The sequence below is a fragment of the Stegodyphus dumicola genome, chromosome 1, assembly GCF_044657685.1.
Source record: "Stegodyphus dumicola isolate Sdum_Otavi_A_Nest chromosome 1, ASM4465768v1".
NCBI classification, from domain to species: Eukaryota; Metazoa; Arthropoda; class Arachnida; order Araneae; family Eresidae; genus Stegodyphus; species Stegodyphus dumicola.
The window spans coordinates 278,321,299-278,337,122 of record NC_140768.1 but is presented as its reverse complement, the minus strand read 5'-3'; the positions used below and the strand labels follow the sequence as shown (position 1 = coordinate 278,337,122).

Sequence of the window (15,824 nt, the reverse complement as noted above, 5' to 3'; positions counted from 1 at the left end):
TGATTTTAATGTGGGGCTAAAAAACAAGAAGAATGCTATTAACATCTATAATTAGCATATGGGAATGAAGCTGCATCTCATGTCACTGTATTCAGATGGTTCATAGAAATTCACAGACGTCGAAATTCTCTTCTGGATGAAGAACACATAGGAAGACCATTGCCAGAGATCTCATAAAATGTGTTGCCCATACGAAAAATATTGATCAATGATAATCGCTGTATTACTAAATGATAGGAAGGATTTTAACATTGGATCCTCAGCTATACATAAAATTATTTGTGAAAAACTATATGAAAAAAATTACATTGGCTTTGGGTCCCTCGTAAATTAACAAAACACCGAAGTACTTCAGAATCAGCAACGAAACCCTAAAACAACCTAATGATGGTAGACACCACATTTCTAAAATCGTAACTGGTTTTGAAACGTATATACCGTTTTTGTTTTGACTCTCCAACACCACAAAAATGTAAAATATGGGTTTTGGAAGATGACCTGAAATCAACAATGGTGAAAAGACAACAAGCAATAAAAAAAAGTAATATACTCACCCCCCTTTTTTCTTTTTCCACGGTCAAAAGTACAGGAGTGATCAAATCAATCAAGTTAGAGGAAGATAAGTTAATCAAAGTTAACTTGTTCATCACTAAGTGTCTTCTAGAAATTCTTTGAGACATGAAAATTAGGGAACACATGCTTCACCATGATAATGTATCTTCTCATTCAGCTAACTTGACACTTGAATTTCTTCAATAAAAACATATTTAAAGTGACAAAACATTTACCTTAATCTGTTGATCTTGCTATATGTGACTTTTAGCTATTTTTTAATCTTAGGCAAAATTTATGTGGCCGTCGTTTTCATCCGGAAAATGAGACTGACGAGATTATAAAAGCATATTTTTCATCTCTTCAAGAAATGGATGGTCTGAAGCATTTTATTTTTGGAAATTCACTTATAAAAGGTGCACTGATGAATTACCTAGAATAATACTTAGTAAATTTAATTTGTACCGTTTAACTGCATCTGGAAAATTTTAGATTTTCGTGATTCTTACTTTTAAAGAGTCAAAATATAAATGAAAAAGCATTTTATATTAGATTTTTTTTTTTTTTTTTTTTTAATTTCTAGTGTGTTACGTTGATTTGAATAATGACTGAATGTAGATTTTTAATTTTAAAATTTTAGAATTTCTGATTATTATTTAGAATTTCGAATAATTAAAGAATTAGAATTAAGTTAGTCTGTTCTCTACCTGCAGCTACTTGCAAGTATAAGTAACTGGAAACTTTTTGAGAAATCTCTTTCACTTTCCGAATCTGAACATACAAATCATGTGAAGTGGATCTCAATTAGGCCTAGAATGGAACATAAAGAATTTATAATAATCAGAACCTGCGCAAATGAGGCAAAAAAGCAGTTTTCTGTTATACAGAAAAGGTATAAACTTCTGATCAAATCGATTACGTTGCTGGTTTTTTTTATCACCAAAGCTAGATCTGAAGTAATTTGAAAAACTGAAATAACGGACAGAATAAAAGATAGCAAAGTTGTAGGATTCTCCACTGTCTAATTCTAAGTTACCGTTGAAAGTGAAGAATCTTAAGAACTAATAAGCGAATAATCGCTTAATTTCGTGTGACAGGAAACAACAAGATAGAAGGGTAAAATAACCCTTTATTATTCCAACTAAAGTTTAACAAAACTCCATCTTGGAGTTGTACGTACAATAAAGCCGACATTTGGGATTGAACTTAAGAGACTAAGAATTAAACTAAACTAATCTTAACTAAAGAGATATAGCCGAAGCTATCAAAATTCTAACAGAGTTGGCCCCTTAACGCTAATTAACTACGAAGCTATCAAAGGCCTAAAGTACGGCCGAGCGTAATAATAGCTTACGAGAGAGTAGCCTAAAAAGGCGGACGCGTGCAGCCAGAATATCTGGTATCTCTCTCCCTAAAACAGTAGAACTTCGCGGTTGAATACTGCTCTTCCTCATTAGCATTCAGACGTGATTCTAAAACTACGTTCTGGCCGAAAGTGGTAAGTTGAAATTAAGAATCGACAGGAAAGGATGTTTAACTCAAAATTTAACTGTTAATAAAATTAACATAGTCCTTACAAAGTGATCGTACACTTTTTAAAAAATGTGCAATGTCATCGAATGAAGCCACTGAAATTTTTGTGCTCATAACATCATTTGAAAAGAAATAATATGACCCCAAAACTGGACATCGAAGTTATAAATTTTAATAAGAGTATTCTAAATATTATTTTTAGGTTAAAAAGAGATTTCAGTCGGCTGATTATGATTAAAATACTTCATGACTAAAATGATATGATAGTTATGAGATAAGAAATCATTTTACTTCTGGAATAAGGCAATGATTATGCTTCACAAGACAATCATTATGAAACTGAGACAGATTTTTAACTGTAGGTATATTTTTGATTTGCTAACAGCTTATTAAGAAATTAATAACATAAGGAACTCTAGAGGAATTTGACGTGTTGCGATATAAAGTAAAATTTGTAAGGTTCCATACGTGGTTCAGGACCATGTTTGAAGTCAAAAAGTTTGATTCAAGGCCTAAAACTCGGTACAATAAAAATTAGCTACTTCGAAAATAATTTGAGAAAACAATTAATCAAATTTAATATGAGAAAGTTGGTTATTTTGAACAATTATTCTCGAGTTCTACAAACCACAAGTTGCAGTTATTTATAATTTGTAACCAAATAAATTAGCAAGATTTTTTGCTTGGTCTTACCTTTTGAAGCGTGTTTAATTCAGCAGCTATCTGTGAAATATTGTTTTTTTGACTTGTTTAAGCGTGGTTTGAGTAATGAAATATTTTACAAAATTCTTTAGGAAAAGCTGCAGATAAAAAATTGGAATGCTATATGCTGATTGTGTTGAACTATATATTCATCGTAAGCTGGATACTGGTTTTGCATGTTTTGTCAATCGTACTATTTAAATTATTTGATATTTAAAAAAAGAATGCCAGAATAAATTGTAAACATTCATCACAAGCAAAGACATAAAGTCACACATAGTACAAAACAGTGAGGAGAAGATGACAAATAAACATAGAATATAAGACATACCAATAAACATAGCAAAAGAATCAGAGATTACTAAATGGTCTTGGGCAAATCGCTACCTGAGCTGTAAGAATCTGCAATTTCATCGTGTTCCTCCTTTTCACAATCATTACACTTTTGTGCTTGTGTCAAGTCTGAAGTGCAAGGAAATTCAGGCTTCGAAGGACTTTCAGGAAAATCATTGTAATTTTCATTAATGTTGGTATTTTCCCAAAATTTCACTTTGTCCTTGATGCCTACGAGATTTGTCCTTGATGAATATCTCAAACTATTTTTTGGCTCATTTTGCTCCGTTGTCGACAGAGTATTTTCCCATTGTAGGATTCGGCTTTTGACTGGACTGGAATCTTTGTTGATTTCTAGAGGATCAAACTGTTTGAAATGAAATTGCTTGAGAGGTAGTAATGTATAGGTTTTTAGCTGTGGTTGTTTCGATAATTCTTTTTTTGAATTGTTCTCACAAAATGTCAGCGTAGCCTGCGACTGCGAAAGAGAACATTTTTGCTCTTTTGCATCATTTTTATCTGCCCAAGTTCTGTATATTGAGTGCTCTTCTAAACTCTGAATACCACCTTGATTTATAGATGCAGAATTCGTAATTTCGAAATCCGTTTCATAGTTACTGTTTGCAAGGAAAGAAGTGGTTTTACCCACATCTACATCTGGCGAACATTCATTGCACTCAGGTTTGAGATTGGTATTCGAAGGGGGAATATTCATGTGGCATATTTGTTTCTGGTGTTCTGTGGGCAAATAAGGATTATTTGTATCAGTTACAGAATGTTCCTTATTATATGCAACGGAGCTAGAATTCGACGACGTAATACCTGAATACCTTTTCGAAATAACTAAACTACAAGCAGAATTTTTTTCTGAAAGTAAATTCTCATCGCAGAATTTCGACTGCACTATAGTATCTTGACCTGAAAATGTAGAATATACATCACGAAAGGTCTTTTTCATTTTAGAATTACTTTTCTTGTTTTTAACCGCGGATTTTGCAACACTATTATTATTTTTCAATAGATTAGGGTCTTTGCTGTTCACCGCGTTTTCACGAATTTCTTTTCTATTATCTAGCTGAAACTGAAGAACATGTTTCGATTGTTTCTTTCTGTGCTTTTTTACATTTAATGCTAAATTCAGACTCTTATTTCTAATAATTCTCTGCTTAGCATCCCTTTTCTCAATGAATGAACTACGCTGTCCACAACTGCTACAAATGTAATCTGCCTTAAATTTCTTTACGCACTTTTCAGGATATATTTGTTCGTAATTATTTAGTTCAAAAACTTGGCACTCTGCATCTTTTTTGGGGAATTTATGATGCTCATCTGAAGCATGACTTTTCGCAGAAAAGTCAGCCAAGACAGAATTCTTTTCAAAATTCCCTTTTGAAATATCGTCTGCATTTTCTGACGTTTGCTCAGAAATTGCAGAGACAGGAGTTTTGTCACTTTGATGACCAAGATCTTGTCCCATGATACTAGAAAGAGATTTTGTTGCAGCTAGTTCTTCGTTATGTTTACTTTCGACATTTTCAAATTCTTCAGGAGAACCTATATAGTAATTCTTCACACTCTCATCTTCTGCATCTGAATGCTCTATGGCGGAATCAGGTTCTTCATGCATCTCCACGAGGGAATTAGCTACATCTTTATCATAAAACGATGATCGATCTAACACCTTATGCTTTCCTTCAGATATTTTTAATGCAGAAATTTTTCTCAGTTTCATTTCATCACAAATTTCATTCTTTCCAGCTGGACTTATGCTAAGAGATCGAGTTCTTGTCTTACTATGAACTTCTGGATCAGAAACTTCAACGCAAAATTGACGAATAACACTTATCTTGCGTTCTGCATCTCCTGTAAAACCCCAGCTGTTTCTTCTGGTGTATAATGGAGCTTTTTGGAAATCATAATCCATTTTCAAGAGAGCAGGAGCCAAAGACTCGATGTTAGTCGCGTTAACAACAATATCTTTACCTTCGATTTTAACTATATGTCTCAGGACACGTTTATTTATCACTTTCCCTATACGTTCATTTCTTTTTCCATAATCTTGAAATCTCACTGATGATCGCCTACAAACTGAGTATTCTTTGTTATTAGACACTGACTTTAATGCTGATTTCAAACGTGCTGTGCTACCACAATGAACATCTAAAGTATCTTCGACTATTAATATGTAAGGACTGTCTGAGACATGGTGGCCTCTCCATAAAATACTAATCTTGTGCTGTCCTTTCTCTACAGGCATATAGCCTATATTTATCTGATTTTTACAAATCTCATATTCGAACGGTATGAGGCTTGGTTCTTTCTCCTTTTCTTTATCTGATTCTATTTTTGAATCATTATATACACATTCAGAATATGAAGAAGAACGTTTAATCGATATTTCAGAATTTGAAGCTTCAGATATTTTCTTCTTTTTAGGAGAACGTTTTGTAATTCTTTTACTGCATACGGAGTTTGTTGGACCACGGATATCTATGACAAAATCTAAGTCCGATAAAGATCCGTAGAATATTTTGAAATTTGCAAGTCGTCCTAGGAAGGCAACTACCAAGCCTGTCCCTTTCACAATGCAACCTTCGCTACTCATAGACGTTTCGTGATTGTCATTTTCACTTTCATCTGTTTCGGACGTATTTTCCTCACTTGTTGATTTCGAATCAGTTGCTTCTTTTAATTGAAGAAGGATGTCCAAAAGTTTCACGTCAGAACCCTCCACACATGTTACTATCTCTTCCACAGAAATTTTCTGAAAGAAACAGAAGTGTTATTGTTCATTCGTGAATTAAAAAGACAGTAAAGAATGATTATGAAGAATAATAAAAAATACATATAAGTACTTTCATATTCATAATATTATCAGTGTAGATCAAGAATTCAGATGTTATTGTTTCAAATGTTACACGTTAAAACATTTTTTTTTAATTAACTAGACCTCCATGGTTTCAAAGAGTGATTACTTTGTTTTCCTGATAGTTGATTTACCAACAGAAAATAACAAAGTTGATTGTCTTTCAAAAGCAAGGCTAAAAAAGGACAAACGTATATAAATATATTACTCAAAAAGTACTCAAGTACAGAATTAAAAAAATTGAAAAAAAAATCTTATCATGAAAGATTACTCCCATAAATTATCTGTAATCCAAAGGTATCGATCCGTTTAAAGAAAATACATTGATTATCATCAAACGTGCAATAGAAAGGACGAAAACTATGAAAGCCGCATTTATTGAACATACTTACCGTATGTTGATGTGCATAAAGCATGAAGCAAGCTCAAAAGAAAATTCCGTTAGACTTGCCAATTTCAAAATAATCAATATTTCCTGTAACCGTTACAGGCGACAATAAATAATGCTGCACGGTCAGCTGGTGAAACTAGGAAAACTTCTTATGAGTTTAGATTATGTCAGTCTATATACATTCGATAAGATTCTAAAGTTCATCCGTGGCAACGGAAAATGATGTTTAATACGCTAGCCGACAAGAAATCGTAGATCATACATTCTGTTTAATACATTGCTGGCCACCCAAATTGAAACACTAAGAAAGACAAGAGATATCACAACAAAATTTATTTAGTAGATAACATGTTGCCGAGTATCAAATGATTAAATTTATAGACTTCTGTGAAGTGTAGTTCCTTCCAGAATCTGTAGCCAGAGTAGCCGCCCCATTGTTGGAGATCACCGCTGCCACACGCCTCGGCAATGATTCAAAGAGACTTTGGAGGTGTTCTTGGGGTACAGCAGACAAGGCAGCTTCCACACGTTACCAAAGTTGGTCTCGTGTGACAGCTTGGGATGCAATCTGCGTCAATCGTTCAGCAACCATGGACCACATGTTTTCTATCGGCGAAAGATCCGGAAAGCGAGCCGGCCAGGTAAGATATTCAATCTGGCAATTGACGAAGAACCCTTGGACAATGCGTGCCACCTGTGGTCGTGCATTATCCTGTTGAAATATGGCTGTGAGCAAGCCGTGAAGGTAAGGAAAGACAACTGGCTCCAACACCTCGGAGATGTAGCTCTGGTTGTTTAAAGTACCGGCAATGCGTACTAGAGGAGTGCGAGAGTGATATCCAATACCGCCCCATATCATAATACTCAGTGCAGGACTAGTGTGGCGGTGCATAGCGCAGCTGTTCAGCATCCTCTCTCCACGGTGTCTCCAGACTCGAATAGGACCATCGTGGTATTACAGACAGAAGCGTGACTCGTCAGTAAAGACAATTTCATTCCATTCTGCCGTCCACACCCTTCTTTCATCGCACCATTGGCGGGGGAGACGTCTGCGGCTCTGAGTCAAGAGTAGATGAAGCAATGGACGTCTTATGGACAGACCACTCTGCTTTAAACGGCGTCGAATGGTACGCGCAGACACTGGATGATGCGTTACAGACTGAATGTGCTGTGCTATGGTTCGTGATGTGACTGAGCGATCCGTCACTGCCATGCGCACAATGTTCCTGTCATCACGTGAAGTGGTGCACTGAGTTGGATGCGATCGAACACGTCGGTCCGTCGTACTCTCCTGCATGCAACGGTCACATATCCGCATTGCTGTTTGGTTTCGTCCAACACGACTACCGATTTCCCTGAAAGATAATCCACACTCTCGGTAGGCCACTATCCTTCCACTGTTGAACTCGGATATTTGATCAAACAATGTTCGCTGTTTACTACGAGGCATTTTTTTGTTCGTGTTTTTGAAAAAAAACCACAAGAAAAACACAATTGCTGAACTTAAAATCGTCGGAAACTCCAAGCCTTAAATAGGGCTTTGAAGTGTCGCCACAGGCGCGCGTGATGTGCGTTTGCGCTGAAATTCTAATCATTTGCATAGCTCACCTCCGCTAATGCATGTTGTAAATTTCATGTTATTTGCATGCTTCCTTCAGGGTGTTGCATTTACGGTGGCCAGCAGTGTACAAACCAAAGAAAGCTTAGACTATGGCAACAGTGAAAGGACGGCCATGTAGGTATTATTAGACTTTGAGTTCCATACGCAATAATGCATCATTCTCTTGCTACATTTTTTCTTATCAGCTAACATAGCACTCATAAGTACCTTAGTAGTATACTGCTATTAGTGAAATTCTTAGTAAAATTTCTCGTAACAGGCATTTAATTAAACGGGGCTATCAAAATAAGGATACTTCTGGGCTATGAGATTAAAAAAAAAATGTAATGAGATAACAATCTGTCAACATTGTCAAGCCATGGCTCATGCCCATGCGACTTTAGAATGTATCTCCCCCTCTTCTAGTATTCCCTACCGGCTCATTGGCTAAGGGAGATAACGTGGCTTGCTTCGTAAGTCGCACAGACGAAACCCGGAACTCGTGCTATCATCAAGGTGCATTGGAATATGTACTCTAGGCCACGCGGTGCTGCTATGGCTATCCTCGCAAAGCAGAAGTGTTCTCACTTTTAAGTTAAAACTAGGATTGCGAGAGAAAATGGAGAGAGGATACAGCATTAATTAATGGAAGAAATTCAAAGCTATAATCACGATATGAAAATTTAGATGGTGTTTGCCTTCAAAAGATTAGAAGCAGCTTGTATATCTGGACGAATGCTGTAAAAAAAAGCAAAGGAATTACAGAGCAGAATAAACAGGCAAACCGAATGTGAATTTTCCGTTAGATACTTCAGCCGATTTAAAGAAAAGTAAGGAATTTACGAGTAAAGATATTTCGGGTATTTAATCTGTGCTTCGGAAAACTATCCAAAAGGTTTTAAGCAGAGCAAGGACCGCGTAACTGTTATAGCATGTGCAAAAGTCTGCAGGTATGCGCGAAATAGAGTTATTGGTCATAGTTAAGTACTGCTACCTACAGTGTTTCAAAACACGTACAAAATCTGCTTGCCCGTTATCAGTTACAAAAGAATGCTAAACACTTTCAAATATATATCAGAAATAAAAGATTGCATTTTACTCGTAAACTCAAATATCGGGAAAAAAGTCAGTGCCATTCTGGTAGGCATAGCTAAATTAGATGACCAGTATTATATCGCGATATATACCGTTATATTCGCAAGGAAATTTTTAATTCGTCTTATATATGGATTTTTAGCTTTAGCTGAATTTTTGCAGTAAAATCTCATTTGTCAGCTTATGCTTTGATCGGCATATATTCGGAATTAATTATACGGTAATTAATAATTGAGAAATTTCTAAATCTCTAGATTTGGGGAAATAGTCTGTAATGTGCTTTTAAAACTAGAAAAAGGTATAAGAAAAAGGTACTTTTAGAAAAAGGCATAAGTCATCAAAATAGAAAAAAAGTAAACTTTTAAATATGCCCATCGTCAAAGTAAACTTTTAAATATACCCATTGTCAAAGTAAAATATGTGCGGAGAAAGAAGATAATTTCGATGAACTTAGACTATCAGTGTTGTATCTCCTGTTATGCACTATCAAAATTAACGTATCACAGGGAATGATTTTAAAAGTCATTCCAATCATTTGTTGTAGGACAAAAGGATATGTAGAAATTGAACACAAATGTTTAAAAAAGACGTATTATTACCTTTTTTCTTTATAAGTCGAGTAATGCTAAAATATTGCTGCGCAAATATGCACAAAATTTAAAAATTAGAGCATTGCATTATCTTCGTTTTGAAGATATAATTATTCAAGTATTCAAGTGGGTGTGGGATTTACTCTTGCGAATATGTACACTTCTCAAATTTTTTCATATGATAAATAAAATTGTTAATTGAAGCCTGTGGAATCAAACACCATTCTGCTTAGAGGACAGATCTGATTTTCCGAAGAAATTTTCGAAAAGGAAAACTGTTGCGCGTTAGAGTGCAGGCTTAGGACATTCTATGCGTGTTCAATGGAACTGAGACCAGGTGAGTATAATGGCTAAATCATTTAACACAAGTTTTGTTCTGAAGGTATTCATTCACCAGAGTAGAACGATAAAGTTGAGCGTTTTCGATATCTAGATTTTTCATTTTATGATTCTTTCGCTTTCACCTAGATACTTAGGCTTTTCCATTTATGCTTCGCTCGCCTTTCTCTAAATTTTCGTCTTTTTAATTCGCCTAAATTTGCCTTTTTTTTTTTTTTTTTGTAAATACCTAAACAACAGTAGATTTTTATATTTACTAGTATGTAATTACCGTAAATAATTACACTCATAAGAAATGCTATGGGGTTTTAGGTGAGAATTGCGATGAAATTTTCAAGGTTGTTCAAGTATATAAAAAAGCAATAGGTGCAATGTATAGCATTCCGCACTTGCCAGAGTCGTAGCTAGGGTTTTCAGCGCCCAGGGACAACTGAAGATTTCGCGCCCCCTACTGCTTGCCAAGGATGGAAAACATTTAATTCTAAAATGTCGTAACATCAGTTTTGATCCCCTTGTATTCTGCGCCCGGAGACAGATGCCCCCTCTAGCTAAGCCCCTGGCACTTGCCCTCAGTTTCCAGAAGAAGGCAATGAATATAACATACCTAACCATTATTACAAGTTACTGTGTAATAAGGAGCATTCCTGGCAGATGGCATTGATGACTAGTGCTTAACTAATGTGGCATAAGAAACAGGCATGTCGATTGCTAACGAATACTGTTGTGAAACAATAAAAATGTTGCATGATTAGCAAAATAGCTTGTCATCCTCAAACAAATATCATTCACGAACGTGGCTCAGAATTACTCAACAGATGATATTGTTACGAATTTTGTACATAGATAGGTGGTTTAAGTGCAGTTATATGTGAAATTATATTTTTCCGTGTAATGTAACGCGAAACAAATTTTAAGAGAATGCTATGCTGGAAAAGTAAAAGTACAGGGGCAAGTGCATTTAACATTGAGTAAATGGGTATCTCGATAATTTGGAGAGATATCGCCAACGGTTTTGGCGATTTATTTTATTGCCAAATTTGCAAGAAATTGTCAAAAGTCGCCAAACTTGGCGACATTTTGGTCCGGTTAATGTATCACCATAATATGTATTGAAATTGAATAAATGTAACTGACCTATGTTACGCTAATAAATGTAACGCTATGTTAGGTGTAACCGTAATTCTACCTTCATATTGCTTTCCAGTAATTTCGAGCAGAAAGTATTAGAAATATCTAGGCCTGTTGAAAACTATTTAAGGCCGAAGAGAAAGCATCTGGTATCAGTTGCTTAGTTATTGTTGCAAATGGTTAGCTCCTCGTGAACTGAGATATCCGAGTTAGCTTTCTCTTTAGATGCACTTTGCATTACGTTGTGTTTAACGTTCTTAGTAGATTGATGCGTAACTTCTGATTCTACTCTGTGATATTGAAATTGCCCATATGAGTATTTCTGTGGAAAATTTTAAAACTTGGAAGTGTTTATTTTTATAAAATAAATTTTTATTAACCTATCATCGGATCTGTGTGCATTTAGTTTGTTACGAACCAGTACACACGGGGGAAAAAAAAACGGAAAAAGGAAAAAAAAAATCCAACATACACTGAACAAGAGCTGTAGTTGTTTGAAGCAACAGGAGTATTCAGTATCAGTTGCCCCCAAACGCACGACAACACTGAGGAAAATATCAGAGCTCTTGAAGCGGGAGGTACACTAGAATACAAGTGGTATGAATCAGCCAGCATCTGTGCATCGTGTTCCGAAGTGTTTGACATAGGACTCGCCATTTACTGGTAAGTGAAATCCAGTAAATATTTCCTTATGCATATCAAACGCTTCTTCCGTTCCGGACTAAAGTTACTGTAAAGACATGTGTAACAGTTCTATCTCTGAGTTTAGTACTATGATTGCCTACATAATTGCTGTGAAAGCATTAACTCTGCTTTCAGCCCTGCCTTCTCTCTCCACATTATCACATCGTGGAATGAATAAGTGATTGCTGCAAATGATAGAATGCCTCAAGTCTCACAGACACATTACGTGTGCCAATCTATGCCTGCAAGTATTGCGGGCTCACGTACTACTTTTGCACTACATTCTGGGAATTAGGGGCGACTGCGAAACTGCCATGCTTTGCACTTATCATTAAACTCACATGCTTAATCACCTCTGAAAGTTCGATTCTTATGCGGATATCCGATAGCTTTCCTCAGTGAAATTTTAATTCGTCTTTGCTGAATTAGCGCCACTTTTATAATTATTTTTGCGTTTAATAGCAGAAAATTCTTTAAGTTAATAATTTTGCAAGCTTTGCACTATTTTAACAACTTTTATCATATAATTCAAAGGGAGACTTACCGGTACAATGCCGAAATGACGCTCTAGTACGTCAAAGGCACGATAAACATTGCGCAGCCCATAATTAATATCCAAATTCTGCGCGTCTGGAAAACAGCCAGGTTTTAATTTATTCAGCAAAGTACAGAGTACAACTCCATCTCGCCAGCTTTCGGAAAAGTCTTGTGGTATTCGAGGTAGGTATAGTTCGAGCCAAGTCTGCACTTGTAAGCTTTCGCTTGAACTGAACCAAAGTTCTGAAAGCAAAATAAGATATATATGCATGATATTACAGTAAGAATTTAATTATAAATGTAGTAAGAAATGCTGATGAAATCTGAAGTTTTAACTATGTACGTTGGTTAGGCACTGCTGAAATGTACGGACATCTGTGATTCGGATTGAAATATCAATGAATACATTCCTTCTGCCGTTTAGTGGAAATGAACTATTTTGTGCATTTTAAGGTGTAAATATACAATAACTAAAACTCAAGCAGCCAATAATAATTTTACAGCAATATTAACTATCCAATCAAAATGCTTTGAGAACCAAAACTAACTCAGTTTGACTTGGGATTTTATCCTAAACATTACGCACTTTCTCTCTACGCTTTGCCTTAGCTGGACTGCAGTCTGTCTGCTTCTTCTCTTTTGTTGCAAATCTATCAAAAATGTAAGCCCTTTGGAACAGGCACATTTAATGTGCCGACTTGTGTGTAGCCGCAACGTGTTGCTGAAAATAAAACTGAAGATTTAATCTGCCTTTGCCTCCAATTTCCTGGTCATTATGAATTAACACTTCTACGCCATCAAAATTCCTGTTCCTGAATATATTACATATACAAGGTTTATTAACAGATCATTTTTATGTTAAATCTTTCCTACATGAGAAATTTAATTTAAGTGAGAAAATGTTGGCAACTTCTACCAAAAGCGCATGAACTCTGAGATTTTACCTGCTTTAGATCTGTGCTGATTGTCGGGTTTTGGTTTCTGAATTTGAATTTAATTGCATTAAAAGACAATTAGCATAGCAGCCAGGTCTCTAATTTGATATTGTTTCGTAAATTAATGAAATATTATTGCATTAATATAGAAGCCAATGTTAAGTTTTCTGTTAAGCATTTAAAATTTTGCAACTTCAAAGCAAAGTGCAAATAAGTACTGTTATTTTTACGCTTGTTGTATTTTTGTATTATTAGATTCTATGTTAAAGACGAGACAAGAATAGTCTGGATGTCTAAAAAACTGTCCGTGTGTTCAGATTAATAAAATTAGATTGTAACTTTAAATATAATACTTTTTCTCGATAGAATGAGATTATTCAGAAAAGAAAAGTTTGCTTTAAATTAGAATTACTTAAGGATACTGAAAGTGCTTTTTTTTAAATTTGCTGCATTGAACTATATAATGATAGGTTTTTTATCCAGTATTTTGTACATGGTAGTGAAAAATATCATGCCGTAATAAAAACCACAGTCTTAAAAGAATCATAAGCTAAAACTAACAGTTAAATGAGAACATAACAATATACATCCAAGGTTCCATTAGCTTACGATTTTAAATTAAAATAAATGAAATTTATTAGCCTGTCCATAGTTTAACTTTTGTTGAAGTAACTTCCACAGCGCTTTGAATAGAAATTATTTCATAGACATTTTCAATTAGTAGATATTCAATCAATTAATCAGTATTCAGTCAATCTAATACAAATCTTTATAAGTAAATAATGCATCTATTAGTCTCGATTAGTAAACAACGTATCTAATCTCTATTAGTAAATTTATGTTGGTGCGTTGCACTGTGGAAAAACGGTAGAACCTAAAGTCACAAATTTCGAACATGCGCTAGTCCTTGTACGCTTAAATTTACTTTTCAAATTTAATATATCTGTTACTGAGTAACAAACTAAGCGATTTAAAAGCAATAAACTTAATTCTCAAAAATATTTTTAACCTTCTAATAAAGTATCTTTTTGATTTAAACAAAAAGGCATTTCAGTCATAATATATTTTATTATTATTGTTTTTTAATATGCCATCATCGCTTGTGTTGAATAAAAGTTGAAGAAAAGAGGAAGGGAAATCTGTGACAAAATGTTTGAATAATTTTGAAAGGTTAGTTTGAAATTTAAAATCAAATTACCATTTAAACTTGATAGATTTTGACGAATAAAGTGCTTCAATGAAATCTTAATTTTTGACTCAGATGTTTAAATGCATCGGTATTCTGATTTAAAGTGGCAAACATATTTTTCGTAAAAATTAAAAATAGCTACCATACATATTTTAAAAAATAATGTCATATAACAGCGGTTTTCAACCTTTTGACTAACGCGTTCCATATAAACAAAAATTGGAAACCTTTAATACCACCTCTACAAAGTACTACTACTACCACCACTCTTGAACAAAGCTCAGATCGCATGAATTTACGAGTATTAGAGAAAAAAGCTCAATCAGGATGTTGGGGTTTTAATTTTTGAATTTAATAGTTAAAACTATCTTGCTTCTTTGCATACCACGTATTTTTCTCTTGCGTGCCACCGGCTGAGAACCGATGTAATATATAATTTAGGGAAAAGTCATGTAATGCAAGCATCTCATACTTGTTAAAAAGTTAAAAGAATACATTTTTTAAGAAAACACGAAAGTAACCAGTTTCCGAATTTGTGAAATTCGCTGTAGAATTGTGTTTCTTGTAAGAAAAATCACAAGACTGACTGATAAGTTAATATGAATTCTCGCAATCGGTTAAACCAAGAATTTCTCAGCTTTTTATAGACCGCCTTAATTACATGATTATAAGTCGAAAAAATGCTAATGTAATTTTTAGAATGTTCGTTTTGCAGCGTTTATAATTTTTTAAATTACATATTCTCATCCTGATCTGTAAATTCTACGTAAACTTGACATTCGTAGAAAAACATAGTAAATTTCACCAGACCTTTATTACGCCAAAATGATGATAATATAATGTCCAAATTAATTGGGACAAAGCGATTTTTCGTGGTTGCCAGAGGTCTCTCAAAGCAATTTTAACTGCGTAGAACTAGTTTAGACGATAAATTAGGATTATTGCGCTATTTTAAGCCTGTTCCTGGGAGAAGAGGAAATTACTTCAGCTTGCTTTTTAAGTACATTTTGCATTCGTTCATTTTAGTGAAATAAAAATGGATATAATATCTAGAAAAAGACTAAAGATTATTTCACTTAATAATCATACATCCTTGAATGTAACAAACATTGCTTCCGTTGTCCGTACTGGAAAATCGAGCATTTTTCGAATTCTGAGGAGACACAATGAAACTGGATCATTTTCTCCAGAATGGAAGACCAAATGTGGAAGGAAAAGGGAAACAACTCCAAAATCTGATCGATTCCTGTTTCGAAATGGCATTATTCATCCAATAAAAACTAGCAAAGATCTTAAAAGAGATATATTAGCTATTGGTCCTTCAAACGTGCAGCGTAAATTTCTCACTGC

General features: G+C 34.6%; 1 protein-coding gene across 6 annotated transcripts in view; it reads right to left on the bottom strand.

The window, feature by feature from the left end:
- LOC118198216 (uncharacterized) overlaps positions 1 to 15,824 on the bottom strand; it is a 57,321-nt gene that overhangs the window by 11,728 nt on the left and 29,769 nt on the right. For 3 of the 6 annotated variants that reach the window (XM_085807449.1, XM_035369848.2, XM_035369841.2), the window contains exons 3-4: positions 12,358 to 12,593; positions 3,175 to 5,884 (exon numbers count right to left, since the gene is read on the bottom strand). In XM_085807449.1, coding sequence (XP_085663575.1) covers positions 3,175 to 5,884; positions 12,358 to 12,593 — 2,946 coding nt within the window. Of the gene's footprint in view, positions 1 to 3,118; positions 5,885 to 12,357; positions 12,594 to 15,824 lie in introns of all 6 variants that reach the window. The other 3 variants (XM_085807455.1, XM_085807454.1, XM_035369856.2) reach the window with 2 other exon arrangements.